General features: G+C 40.2%; 1 protein-coding gene across 1 annotated transcript in view; it reads left to right on the plus strand.

The window, feature by feature from the left end:
- Nucleotides 1–4,737: 4,737 nt before the first annotated feature.
- The window catches only part of dmrt1 (doublesex and mab-3 related transcription factor 1), a 56,733-nt gene continuing 46,395 nt past the window's right edge, over nucleotides 4,738–15,075 (plus strand). Inside the window, exons 1-2 of the mRNA XM_046345475.1 lie at nucleotides 4,738–5,278; nucleotides 7,815–7,995. Of these exons, the coding sequence (XP_046201431.1) occupies nucleotides 5,063–5,278; nucleotides 7,815–7,995 (397 nt within the window). The 5' untranslated portion in view covers nucleotides 4,738–5,062. The remainder of the gene's footprint in view (nucleotides 5,279–7,814; nucleotides 7,996–15,075) is intronic.

Genomic DNA, 15,075 nt, shown 5'->3' on the forward strand with positions numbered 1-15,075 from the left:
CATATCTTCTTCAGCACTGTGGCCTCTTACCCCTTTGACTCTCCTCACCGCCTCCCCATAGGAGATCTGCCACACAGCCAAATCAAATCAAATCAAATGTATTTATATAGCCCTTCGTACATCAGCTGATATCTGAAAGTGCTGTAAAGAAACCCAGCCTACAACCCCAAACAGCAAGCAATGCAGGTGTAGAAGCACGGTGGCTAGGAAAAACTCCCTAGAAAGGCCAAAACCTAGGAAGAAACCTAGAGAGGAACCAGGCTATGTGGGGTAGCCAGTCCTCTTCTGGCTGTGCCGGGTGGAGATTATAACAGAACATGGCCAAGATGTCCAAATGTTCATAAATGACCAGCATGGTCGAATAATAATAAGGCAGAACAGTTGAAACTGGAGCAGCAGCACAGCCAGGTGGACTGGGGACAGCAAGGAGTCATCATGTCAGGTAGTCCTGAGGCATGGTCCTAGGGCTCATGTCCTCTGAGAGAGAGAAAGAAAGAGGGAAAGAGAGAATTAGAGAGTGCCCTGTTAGGGTGATCACTCCATCAATACAGGTTACTTCTGACGTGAACAGATTTAGCCAGATCAATACAGGTTACTTCTGACGTAAATGATTTTAGCCAGATCAATACAGGTTACTTCTGGCATGAACAGATTTAGCCAGATCAATACATGTTACTTCTGACGTGAATGAATTTAGCCAGATCAATACAGGTTACTTCTGGCGTGAACAGATTTAGCAAGATCAATACAGGTTACTTATGACATGGATGAATTTAGCCAGATCAATACAGGTTACTTCTGACGTGGATGAATTTAGCCAGATCAATACAGGTTACTTCTGGCGTGAATTAATTTAGCCAGATCAATACAGGTTACTTCTGGCGTGAACGAATTTAGCCAGATCAATACAGGTTACTTCTGACGTGAATGAATTTAGCCAGATCAATACAGATTACTTCTGGCGTGAACGAATTTAGCTAGATCAATACATGTTACTTCTGATGTGGACGCATTTAGCCAGATCAATACAGGTTACTCTGAGGTGAATTAATTTAGCCAGATCAATACAGGTTACTTCTGACATGGATGAATTTAGCCAGATCAATACAGGTTACTTCTGAGGTTAATTAATCCAGATCAATACAGGTTACTTCTGAGGTTAATTAATTAATCTAGATAAATACAGGTTACTCTGAGGTTAATTAATTAATCCAGATCAATACAGGTTACTTCTGAGGTTAATTAATTAATCCAGATCAATACAGGTTACTTCTGAGGTTAATTAATTAATCTAGATCAATACAGGTTTCTCTGAGGTTAATTAATTAATCCAGATCAATACAGGTTACTTCTGACGTGAATGAATTTAGCCAGATCAATACAGGTTATTTCTGAGGTTAATTAATTAATCTAGATAAATACAGGTTACTCTGAGGTTAATTAATTAATCCAGATCAATACAGGTTACTTCTGAGGTTAATTAATTAATCTAGATCAATACAGGTTACTCTGAGGTTAATTAATTAATCCAGATCAATACAGGTTACTTCTGAGGTTAATTAATTAATCTAGATCAATACAGGTTACTCTGAGGTTAATTAATTAATCCAGATCAATACAGGTTACTTCTGAGGTTAATTAATTAATCCAGATCAATACAGGTTACTTCTGAGGTTAATTAATTAAACTAGATCAATACAGGTTACTTCTGAGGTTAATTAATTAATCTAGATCAATACAGGTTACTCTGAGGTTAATTAATTAATCCAGATCAATACAGGTTACTTCTGACGTGAATGAATTTAGCCAGATCAATACAGGTTACTTCTGACATGGATGAATTTAGCCAGATCAATACATGTTACTTCTGAGTTTAATTAATTAATCCAGATCAATACAGGTTACTTCTGAGGTTAATTAATTAATCTAGATCAATACAGGTTACTCTGAGGTTAATTAATTAATCCAGATCAATACAGGTTACTTCTGAGGTTAATTAATTAATCCAGATCAATACAGGTTACTTCTGAGGTTAATTAATTAATCTAGATCAATACAGGTTACTCTGAGGTTAATTAATTAATCCAGATCAATACAGGTTACTTCTGACGTGAATGAATTTAGCCAGATCAATACAGGTTACTTCTGAGGTTAATTAATTAATCTAGATCAATACAGGTTACTTCTGAGGTTAATTAATTAATCCAGATCAATACAGGTTACTTCTGAGGTTAATTAATTAATCTAGATCAATACAGGTTACTCTGAGGTTAATTAATTAATCCAGATAAATACAGGTTACTTCTGAGGTTAATTAATTAATCCAGATCAATACAGGTTACTTCTGAGGTTAATTAATTAATCCAGATCAATACAGGTTACTTCTGAGGTTAATTAATTAATCTAGATCAATACAGGTTACTCTGAGGTTAATTAATTAATTCAGATCAATACAGGTTACTTCTGAGGTTAATTAATTAATCTAGATCAATACAGGTTACTCTGAGGTTAATTAATTAATCCAGATCAATACAGGTTACTTCTGACGTGAATGAATTTAGCCAGATCAATACAGGTTACTCTGACGTGAATTAATTAATCTAGATCAATACAGGTTACTTCTGAGGTTAATTAATTAATCTAGATCAATACAGGTTACTTCTGAGGTGAATGAATTAATCTAGATCAATACAGGTTACTTCTGAGGTGAATTAATTAATCTAGATCAATACAGGTTACTTCTGAGGTTAATTAATTTAGCCAGATCAATACAGGTTACTTCTGAGGTGAATTAATGAATCTAGATCAATACAGGTTACTTCTGAGGTTAATTAATTAATCCAGATCAATACAGGTTACTTCTGAGGTTAATTAATTAATCTAGATCAATACAGGTTACTCTGAGGTTAATTAATTAATCCAGATAAATACAGGTTACTTCTGAGGTTAATTAATTAATCCAGATCAATACAGGTTACTTCTGAGGTTAATTAATTAATCCAGATCAATACAGGTTACTTCTGAGGTTAATTAATTAATCTAGATCAATACAGGTTACTCTGAGGTTAATTAATTAATTCAGATCAATACAGGTTACTTCTGAGGTTAATTAATTAATCTAGATCAATACAGGTTACTCTGAGGTTAATTAATTAATCCAGATCAATACAGGTTACTTCTGACGTGAATGAATTTAGCCAGATCAATACAGGTTACTCTGACGTGAATTAATTAATCTAGATCAATACAGGTTACTTCTGAGGTTAATTAATTAATCTAGATCAATACAGGTTACTTCTGAGGTGAATGAATTAATCTAGATCAATACAGGTTACTTCTGAGGTGAATTAATTAATCTAGATCAATACAGGTTACTTCTGAGGTTAATTAATTTAGCCAGATCAATACAGGTTACTTCTGAGGTGAATTAATGAATCTAGATCAATACAGGTTACTTCTGAGGTGAATTAATTAATCTAGATCAATACAGGTTACTTCTGAGGTGAATTAATTAATCTAGATCAATACAGGTTACTTCTGAGGTTAATTAATTAATCTAGATCAATACAGGTTACTTCTGAGGTGAATTAATTAATCTAGATCAATACAGGTTACTTCTGAGGTGAATTAATTTAGCCAGATCAATACAGGTTACTTCTGAGGTGAATTAATTAATCTAGATCAATACAGGTTACTTCTGAGGTGAATTAATTAATCTAGATCAATACAGGTTACTTCTGAGGTGAATTAATTAATCTAGATCAATACAGGTTACTTCTGAGGTGAATTAATTAATCTAGATCAATACAGGTTACTTCTGAGGTGAATTAATTTAGCCAGATCAATACAGGTTACTTCTGAGGTGAATTAATTAATCTAGATCAATACAGGTTACTTCTGAGGTGAATTAATTAATCTAGATCAATACAGGTTACTTCTGAGGTGAATTAATTAATCTAGATCAATACAGGTTACTTCTGAGGTGAATTAATTAATCTAGATCAATACAGGTTACTTCTGAGGTGACACATCGACACAATTCATCAAAAAAGTCTGCTTCTAGATTGAATCCACTGTTCTCTTCACAGTCATTGATAGTACAAACGGATCTCCCAAATGAACTTTGTCAAAAACAATGCAGTCCAACAAGAAATGCATTAGTCCACAGTCTCAAACGGAATATGCCCGAGCCCAGTGTGATGACTGGGTACAATATACCACCAGACCCTAACCTGCTGTGGTGCGCTCTGCCAACTGTTCGTTTACCAAATGTGTTAAACTGAATCACCCTGCTGAAAAATAACATTACTCCAATTGGAATAGTGTATTATATGCAATGTGTGCATGACCGACAAACACTATGCACATGTTTATATACTGTAGATTGATGTCTATTAATTGAGTAGCATTTAGATAACTTGTATAATCAGATTTCAAACAAAACACAGATATTAATCAAAATAAGACGCTAAAAAGACATCATGAAAAATATGTCTTCATCTAGTTATGATCTGGTTAGATGTCCCGATCACATTTCAACCAGAAAAATTCGTCTTGATCACTGTCGTAATGCCCACTGGGTAGCGTTCAGAGGGCTTTGCAAGGTCAAATTTGATAAACGTGGCACTGTTGCATACATTAAACTCTGAGGGAAAGCATTATGTTAAAACAACTTCCTGGCAAGATAGATCTTCATTATACAGTGCCAGGGTTCATCCGGTCAGCGAGTGGGTAGAGGAGAGGAGTGCCCGCCAGGACTGCGCTGGGTCAGGCATGCCATCACCCCCCTACGGCCTGGAATGCTGAGTTTGGGCCAAACTGTCCACGGTGACGTTGGAGGGTGAGAGTACACGTGGGACAGCAACCTTGTAGGTTCTCAATATTGCATCAACTTCTCGCGACATTAAAAACTTCAATAAGATAAACTCACCGTACTAGTTGTCACTTGTGTCGCGAGGGAAGAGCCGTTGGTCGACGAGCATCAGTTTTTTTTTTTTTGCTGAAGATTTTCCTGCAACCGGCCAGAAGCCACAGTCACCATCTACCACTTACCACCCCGACAATGAGCGACGACGAGCAGACCAAGCTGCTGGAGTGTGCCGGTCCCCCGTCCGCGTCGCCTGGGAAGAAACCCCCGCGGATGCCCAAGTGCTCCCGGTGCAGGAACCACGGCTACGTGTCGCCGCTGAAGGGACACAAGCGCTTCTGCAACTGGAGAGACTGCCAGTGCCAGAAGTGCAAACTGATCGCGGAGCGGCAGAGAGTTATGGCGGCCCAGGTAGGGAACTACTGTAGTTTGCAATAGTGCATTGTATTAGGATCTTTCGATTAAACTATGCATTGGTTTTTTTCCACAGTAAATGTAAATAATGCTGTTTTGCAATTATATGCATGCGTGGATTGTGCATTGTGCTGTGTGGAACTAGCTAACTTTAGCTAGTTAACGTTAGCAATCATTTATTAGCTACAGTTTGCTGCTGTGGTTTTCAAATAGTCTGTCAGATTTATTTTCTTTTCATCCTACAGTTGTTTGTTTATGTTCCGTATTTACACAGTTGATCACAACAAAGGCATTTGTTTAGATACATGGATACATTGAATAGGTAGGTGGCTACAATCTGCTACAATGTGAATACACCATCATGCTGGAGTTTCCCTCAGACAGCTAAATGTGAAGACCAATACATAACCTGAAGCATGGATGGAACCCGGGTTATTGAAATACGATGTTAGAATAGTGCCAAAATGTACTCTATCAATTTTGCTTTAAATATATGCTGCATTGTAATTTGTAAACTATAATTTTACTACAAGGCACTTTAATTTGGGCTACTTGTAGCTTACTAAAACGGAGTCCAAAGTGAAGGAAGTTTATGACGAACTCTGATGATCAGAGAGACTGGTGGCTTTGTGGAATTTGTCTAATTCGCTCAAGGTCAATATTTTAGTCAGATAGGCTACATGTAGAGTAACCTAATCTGCTCGGAGTGGAAGAAGCTGAAGTCACTCCTGTCTGTCTGTCAGTAAGCCTTCTTCAGGATATATGATTGTGAGACAATAAAATGTTTTTAAAGTTTGTAATGTCCAATTGTTTGCAAGTTCACTGACATGCAGGAATTCCTATATTTTCATGTATGTAGATTTGGTGGACAAAGATAGGAGCTAATATGAATTAAAAACAGGCTGTGGTCAAAGTAAACCCAAAGATATTCTCATGCATTTTACATCAGGTCCAGGAGTAGGCTGGGTGTGGGAACTGGCCAATGAGGTCCAGGAGCAGGCTTAATCTGGGTGTGGGAACTGGCCAATGAGGTCCAGGAGTAGGCTTAATCTGGGTGTGGAAACTGGCCAATGTGGTCCAGGAGTAGGCTTAATCTGGGTGTGGAAACTGGCCAATGAGGTCCAGGAGTAGGCTTAATCTGGGTGTGGGAACTGGCCAATGAGGTCCAGAAGCAGGCTTAATCTGGGTGTGGGAACTGGCCAATGAGGTCCAGGAGCAGGCTGGGTGTGGGAACTGGCCAATGAGGTCCAGGAGCAGGCTGGGTGTGGGAACTGGCCAATGAGGTCCAGGAGTAGGCTTAATCTGGGTGTGGGAACTGGCCAATGAGGTCCAGGAGCAGGCTGGGTGTGGGAACTGGCCAATGAGGTCCAGGAGCAGGCTTAATCTGGGTGTGGAAACTGGCCAATGAGGTCCAGGAGCAGGCTGGGTGTGGGAACTGGCCAATGAGGTCCAGGAGCAGGCTTAATCTGGGTGTGGGAACTGGCCAATGAGGTCCAGGAGCAGGCTTAATCTGGGTGTGGGAACTGGCCAATGAAGTCCAGGAGCAGACTGGGTGTGGGAACTGGCAATGAGGTCCAGGAGCAGGCTGCGTGTGGGAACTGGCCAATGAGGTCCACGAGTAGGCTTAATCTGGGTGGTGGAACTGGCCAATGAGGTCCAGGAGTATGCGGAACTGTCTGTCTGTCTGTCTGTCTGTCTGTCTGTCTGTCTGTCTGTCTGTCTGTCTGTCTGTCTGTCTGTCTGTCTGTCTGTCTGTCTGTCTGTCTGTCTGTCTGTCTGTCTGTCTGTCTGTCTGTCTGTCTGTCTGTCTGTCTGTCTGTCTGTCTGTCTGTCTGTCTGTCTGTCTGTCTGTCTGTCTGTCTGTCTGTCTGTCTGTCTGTCTGTCTGTCTGTCTGTCTGTCTGTCTGTCTGTCTGTCTGTCTGTCTGTCTGTCTGTCTGTCTGTCTGTCTGTCTGTCTGTCTGTCTGTCTGTCTGTCTGTCTGTCTGTCTGTCTGTCTGTCTGTCTGTCTGTCTGTCTGTCTGTCTGTCTGTCTGTCTGTCTGTCTGTCTGTCTGTCTGTCTGTACCTTCCTGCTTGTATGTCTGTCATGTCTCTATCCTTCCTCAATACAGTAACTAACTGTTTCTGTGTGTGTGTGTGCCTCTTTCTCTGTGTGTGTGTGTCCCTCTTTCTCTGTGTGTGTGTGTGTCCCTCTTTCTCTGTGTGTGTGTGTCTCTTTCTCTGTGTGTGTGTGTCCCTTTCTCTGTGTGTGTGTGTCCCTTTCTCTGTGTGTGTGTGTGTGTTCCTCTTTCTCTGTGTGTGTGTGTGCCTCCTTCTCTCTGTGTGTGTGTCCCTCTTTCTCTGTGTGTGTGTGTCCCTCTTTCTGTGTGTGTGTGTGTCCCTCTTTCTGTGTGTGTGTGTGTGTGCCTCTTTCTGTGTGTGTGTGTGTGCCTCTTTCTCTCTGTGTGTGTGTGCCTCTTTCTCTGTGTGTGTGTGTGTGCCTCTTTCTCTCTCTGTGTGTGTGTGTGTCTCTTTCTCTCTGTGTGTGTGCAGGTGGCTCTGCGAAGGCAGCAGGCTCAAGAGGAGGAGATGGGGCTCTGTAGCCCAGCCACGCTGTCCAGTCAGGAGGTTGTTGTGAAGAATGAGCCCACTGGAGACTGTCTGTCCTCGGTGTCTGGAGGACGATCACCTACCTGTGGAAACACCTCAGCTGGTACCTCACCTTCTAATACAGGTATATATGACACACATTCAATCCATGTGCATCCACCCACATATTAGTGTTACCGATGTAAATCTGGTCCCTATGTTTATAACACAGTATAATGCCATGACTACCACAACTAATATAATCTGGTCCCTATGTTTATAACACAGTGACTACCACAACTAATATAATCTGGTCCCTATGTTTATAACACATTATAATGCCATGACTACCACAACTAATATAATCTGGGTCCTCTGTTTATAACACAGTGACTACCACAACTAATATAATCTGGTCCCTATGTTTATAACACAGTGACTACCACAACTAATATAATCTGGTCCCTATGTTTATAACACAGTGACTACCACAACTAATATAATCTGGTCCCTATGTTTATAACACAGTGACTACCACAACTAATATAATCTGGTCCCTATGTTTATAACACATTATAATGCCATGACTACCACAACTAATATAATCTGGTTCCTCTGTTTATAACACAGTGACTACCACAACTAATATAATCTGGTCCCTATGTTTATAACAGTATAATGCCATGACTACCACAACTAATATAATCTGGTTCCTCTGTTTATAACACAGTGACTACCACAACTAATATAATCTGGTCCCTATGTTTATAACACAGTATAATGCCATGACTACCACAACTAATATAATCTGGTTCCTCTGTTTATAACACAGTGACTACCACAACTAATATAATCTGGTTCCTCTGTTTATAACACAGTGACTACCACAACTAATATAATCTGGTTCCTCTGTTTATAACACAGTGACTACCACAACTAATATAATCTGGTTCCTCTGTTTATAACACAGTGACTACCACAACTAATATAATCTGGTCCCTATGTTTATAACACAGTGACTACCACAACTAATATAATCTGGTCCCTATGTTTATAACACAGTGACTACCACAACTAATATAATCTGGTCCCTATGTTTATAACACAGTATAATGCCATGACTACCACAACTAATATAATCTGGTTCCTCTGTTTATAACACAGTGACTACCACAACTAATATAATCTGGTTCCTCTGTTTATAACACAGTGACTACCACAACTAATATAATCTGGTCCCTATGTTTATAACACAGTATAATGCCATGACTACCACAACTAATATAATCTGGTCCCTATGTTTATAACACAGTATAATCCCATGACTACCACAACTAATATAATCTGGTCCCTATGTTTATAACACAGTATAATCCCATGACTACCACAACTAATATAATCTGGTCCCTATGTTTATAACACAGTATAATCCCATGACTACCACAACTAATATAATCTGGTCCCTATGTTTATAACACAGTGACTACCACAACTGATATAATCTAGTACCTATGTTTATAACTATTGGGATTAGAGCAGTTGAACATATTAAAATCAAACACCACCGCCCTACCACAGGGCTCAGTTGGTAGAGCATGGAGCTTGTAACGCCAGGGTAGTGGGTTCGATCCCCGGGACCACCCATACGTAGAATGTATGCACACATGACTGTAAGTCGCTTTGGATAAAAGCGTCTGCTAAATGGCATATATTATTATTATTATATTATGAACTTTTTTAGCCACTAGTCCTTTTGAACAAGTAGGACTGATTTGTTTCCTTGTCTTAAAGCTCAAGTCACTTGTAATGGTCTGTAACACCAGGGGCCAAAATGGTGACATCAAATTCTGTTGAATGATGCAAGGAACCACTTTACACAATACAATTATTGTTATCATTATGATTATTATGATTATTATTATTATTAGCAGATGTAAATGCAGGCTCCCCCCTGCCTATTGGCCTCTTTGCAGAGTCAAGCTTGTCTCAAAATAGAACCCTCTCCCTTTAAGGTTCTCCTGGAGGATGGTTGGCCGAAGAAATATTACAACATCCCAATTACAACCAAATGCTTATTATGTCTTTATAAAATACTATCCTACTTTAATGAATCAGGGATCAAATGGCTTAGGTTGGCTACCTCAAAGCAAGGTAACTAACTAACTTGGTTATCTGCCTGGTAAGGCAGGTTTCACTGGAGATCTATTGCCAGCATTGGTAGTTATTTGTGGTTTAGGCTATTCTAAGAATATTTGAATGTTGTCAGAATGACTTGGCCAGTGTTGAATATTGGGGAATAACAGCTTTCCAACTGTGTCAGAATTATTTTGCAGTTATTTCATTGCTTTAGAGGTGTTTTCCAACAGGTGTTTTGCAGTTATTTCATTGCTTTAGAAGTGTTTTCCAACAGGTGTTTTGCAGTTATTTCATTGTTTTAGAGGTGTTTTCCAACAGGTGTTTTGCAGTTATTTCATTGTTTTAGAGGTGTTTTCCAACAGGTGTTTTGCAGTTATTTCATTGTTTTAGAGGTGTTTTCCAACAGGTGTTTTGCAGTTATTTCATTGTTTTAGAGGTGTTTTCCAACAGGTGTTTTGCAGTTATTTCATTGCTTTAGAAGTGTTTTCCAACAGGTGTTTTGCAGTTATTTCATTGCTTTAGAGGTGTTTTCCAACAGGTGTTTTGCAGTTATTTCATTGCTTTAGAAGTGTTTTCCAACAGGTGTTTTGCAGTTATTTCATTGCTTTAGAAGTGTTTTCCAACAGGTGTTTTGCAGTTATTTCATTGCTTTAGAAGTGTTTTCCAACAGGTGTTTTGCAGTTATTTCATTGCTTTAGAAGTGTTTTCCAACAGGTGTTTTGCAGTTATTTCATTGCTTTAGAAGTGTTTTCCAACAGGTGTTTTGCAGTTATTTCATTGCTTTAGAAGTGTTTTCCAACAGGTGTTTTGCAGTTATTTCATTGCTTTAGAGGTGTTTTCCAACAGGAGTGTTTTGGTTTATGAACACAACCATTCATTTGCGGTTATTCACAATATTTATTTTAGGACATCAGACATGACAATGACATTAATAGATCCTATTAGCTAATTAGTTAACTAGTGAGATAGTTAGCCAGGCTACATGTTATGTTTTGAATTGGCTATCTAGTTAGTCTGTTGTCTATCATTATCTTATAGGCCAGGGATGGGCAATTTTGATAGGGGTGGGGGCCACAAAGAATCTGAACACATTATGAGTGGCAGCAGTGGCTGGCGGGTACCCACATTCATAACCCACACACGCAGTCAGTCCCGACCCTAGCCTTTTGGGGACCCCCCCCCCCCCCCCCCCCGACGGCTGGTGCATAGAGACAAATGTTGCAGTTTCAAAGCATGTTTGCTCCAATTCTAAAAAATCATTGTGGACCTACAAAAGGGGGGCGGCCCACAGGCCTAATCACACATGCAGGTGCACACGCTATGACTTTTACAGGATTTTCATATCCCTACGAACCCTGTTTGCCGACCAAAAATGTGCTATAACTGGGCAAATAACTGACTAACTAGCAAGGAATATCAACAAATGTGCGCATGTGGCTACATGCAGCTCTGCGATTTGATCTCAAAAGCCTTTGATCTCAGGACCGCCTGTCAATGCAATTTTGATGTGGACACAACTGGCTCTGCAGACATTGAGAGGACAGTGGACACAACTGACTCTGCAGACATTGGGAGGACAGTGGACACAACTGGCTCTGCAGACATTGAGAGGACAGTGGACACAACTGGCTCTGCAGACATTGAGAGGACAGTGGACACAACTGGCTCTGCAGACATTGAGAGGACAGTGGACACAACTGACTCTGCAGACATTGAGAGGACAGTGGACACAACTGACTCTGCAGACATTGGGAGGACAGTGGACACAACTGGCTCTGCAGACATTGGGAGGACGTGGACACAACTGGCTCTGCAGACATTGGCAGGACAGTGGACACAACTGGCTCTGCAGACATTGAGGACAGTGGACACAACTGACTCTGCAGACATTGGGAGGACAGTGGACACAACTGGCTCTGCAGACATTGGGAGGACAGTGGACACAACTGGCTCTGCAGACATTGGGAGGACAGTGTACAGCATCTCATGTGGAGGACTTTCTGTGTAGTCCTAGTCCTGATGTCCTAGTACTATCAGTATATTTCTGATGTCCTGGTACTATAGTACAGTCCTGGTACTATAGTATAGTCCTAGTCCTGATGTCCTGGTACTATAGTGTAGTCCTAGTCCTGATGTCCTGGTACTATCAGTATAGTCCTGATGTCTTGGTACTATAGGGTAGTCCTAGTCCTGATGTCCTGGTACTATAGTACAGTCCTGGTACTATAGTGTAGTCCTAGTCCTGATGTCCTGGTACTATAGTGTAGTCCTAGTCCTGATGTCCTGGTGCTATAGTACAGTCCTGGTACTATAGTGTAGTCCTAGTCCTGATGTCCTGGTACTATAGTACAGTCCTGGTACTATCAGTATAGTCCTGATGTCCTGGTACTATAGTGTAGTCCTAGTCCTGATGTCCTGGTGCTATAGTACAGTCCTGGTACTATCAGTATAGTCCTGATGTCCTGGTACTATAGTGTAGTCCTAGTCCTGATGTCCTGGTACTATAGTACAGTCCTGGTACTATCAGTATAGTCCTGATGTCCTGGTACTATCAGTGTAGTCCTGATGTCCTGGTACTATAGTACAGTCCTGGTACTATCAGTATAGTCCTGATGTCCTGGTACTATCAGTGTAGTCCTGATGTCCTGGTACTATAGTGTAGTCCTAGTCCTGATGTCCTGGTACTATAGTGTAGTCCTAGTCCTGATGTCCTGGTACTATCAGTGTAGTCCTGATGTCCTGGTACTATAGTGTAGTCCTAGTCCTGATGTCCTGGTACTATCAGTATAGTCCTGATGTCTTGGTACTATAGGGTAGTCCTAGTCCTGATGTCCTGGTACTATAGTACAGTCCTGGTACTATCAGTATAGTCCTGATGTCCTGGTACTATAGTGTAGTCCTAGTCCTGATGTCCTGGTACTATCAGTGTAGTCCTGATGTCCTGGTACTATCAGTGTAGTCCTGATGTCCTGGTACTATAGTGTAGTCCTAGTCCTGATGTCCTGGTACTATAGTACAGTCCTGGTACCAGCCTCAAGTCCATCTTTTGATCACTCTGTGGTAGAGGAAGTAAGGAGGCAGAAACAGTTTGTTCCTTCAAGCCTGATATCAGCTCTGGACTGGAATACCAACCCGGTCAAGGCTGCTGCCACTGTGTGTGTTTGTGGCCCCTGGACCGGTGACAGAGAGGAGAGGAGTTGAGCACTCAGTGATTCAGCCATGAGGACAACGGTCAGACCTGGGACACACACAACACTTCTGTCTCCTAATCTACTGATAGTGAGATATACCACAGAGCTGAATCTGGCAGAAGCTTGAGACAAATGTGTCTTTGTTGACTCCAGATATCCCAACACATGATGAGGACAGTTGTTGATATGGTAAATATGCCTTAATGCAACTCCTTGAGGTAGGTTAGTTGTTGATATGGTAAATATGCCTTAATGCAACTCCTTGAGGTAGGTTAGTTGTTGATATGGTAAATATGCCTTAATGCAACTCCTTGAGGTAGGTTAGTTGTTGATATGGTAAATATGCCTTAATGCAACTCCTTGAGGTAGGTTAGTTGTTGATATGGTAAATATGCCTTAATGCAGCTCCTTGAGGTAGGTTAGTTGTTGATATGGTAAATATGCCTTAATGCAACTCCTTGAGGTAGGTTAGTTGTTGATATGGTAAATATGCCTTAATGCAGCTCCTTGAGGTAGGTTAGTTGTTGATATGGTAAATATGCCTTAATGCAACTCCTTGAGGTAGGTTAGTTGTTGATATGGTAAATATGCCTTAATGCAACTCCTTGAGGTAGGTTAGTTGTTGATATGGTAAATATGCCTTAATGCAACTCCTTGAGGTAGGTTAGTTGTTGATATGGTAAATATGCCTTAATGCAGCTCCTTGAGGTAGGTTAGTTGTTGATATGGTAAATATGCCTTAATGCAACTCCTTGAGGTAGGTTAGTTGTTGATATGGTAAATATGCCTTAATGCAGCTCCTTGAGGTAGGTTAGTTGTTGATATGGTAAATATGCCTTAATGCAACTCCTTGAGGTAGGTTAGTTGTTGATATGGTAAATATGCCTTAATGCAACTCCTTGAGGTAGGTTAGTTGTTGATATGGTAAATATGCCTTAATGCAACTCCTTGAGGTAGGTTAGTTGTTGATATGGTAAATATGCCTTAATGCAGCTCCTTGAGGTAGGTTAGTTGTTGATATGGTAAATATGCCTTAATGCAGCTCCTTGAGGTAGGTTAGTTGTTGATATGGTAAATATGCCTTAATGCAGCTCCTTGAGGTAGGTTAGTTGTTGATATGGTAAATATGCCTTAATGCAACTCCTTGAGGTAGGTTAGTTGTTGATATGGTAAATATGCCTTAATGCAACTCCTTGAGGTAGGTTAGTTGTTGATATGGTAAATATGCCTTAATGCAACTCCTTGAGGTAGGTTAGTTGTTGATATGGTAAATATGCCTTAATGCAACACCTTGAGGTAGGTTAGTTGTTGATATGGTAAATATGCCTTAATGCAACTCCTTGAGGTAGGTTAGTTGTTGATATGGTAAATATGCCTTAATGCAGCTCCTTGAGGTAGGTTAGTTGTTGATATGGTAAATATGCCTTAATGCAACTCCTTGAGGTAGGTTAGTTGTTGATATGGTAAATATGCCTTAATGCAACTCCTTGAGGTAGGTTAGTTGTTGATATGGTAAATATGCCTTAATGCAACTCCTTGAGGTAGGTTAGTTGTTGATATGGTAAATATGCCTTAATGCAACTCCTTGAGGTAGGTTAGTTGTTGATATGGTAAATATGCCTTAATGCAACTCCTTGAGGTAGGTTAGTTGTTGATATGGTAAATATGCCTTAATGCAGCTCCTTGAGGTAGGTTAGTTGTTGATATGGTAAATATGCCTTAATGCAACTCCTTGAGGTAGGTTAGTTGTTGATATGGTAAATATGCCTTAATGCAACTCCTTGAGGTAGGTTAGTTGTTGATATGGTAAATATGCCTTAATGCAACTCCTTGAGGTAGGTTAGTTGTTGATATGGTAAATATGCCTTAATGCAACTCCTTGAGGTAGGTTAGTTGTT

This window comes from Oncorhynchus gorbuscha, linkage group LG04 (assembly GCF_021184085.1).
Source record: "Oncorhynchus gorbuscha isolate QuinsamMale2020 ecotype Even-year linkage group LG04, OgorEven_v1.0, whole genome shotgun sequence".
Lineage (NCBI taxonomy): Eukaryota > Metazoa > Chordata > Actinopteri > Salmoniformes > Salmonidae > Oncorhynchus > Oncorhynchus gorbuscha.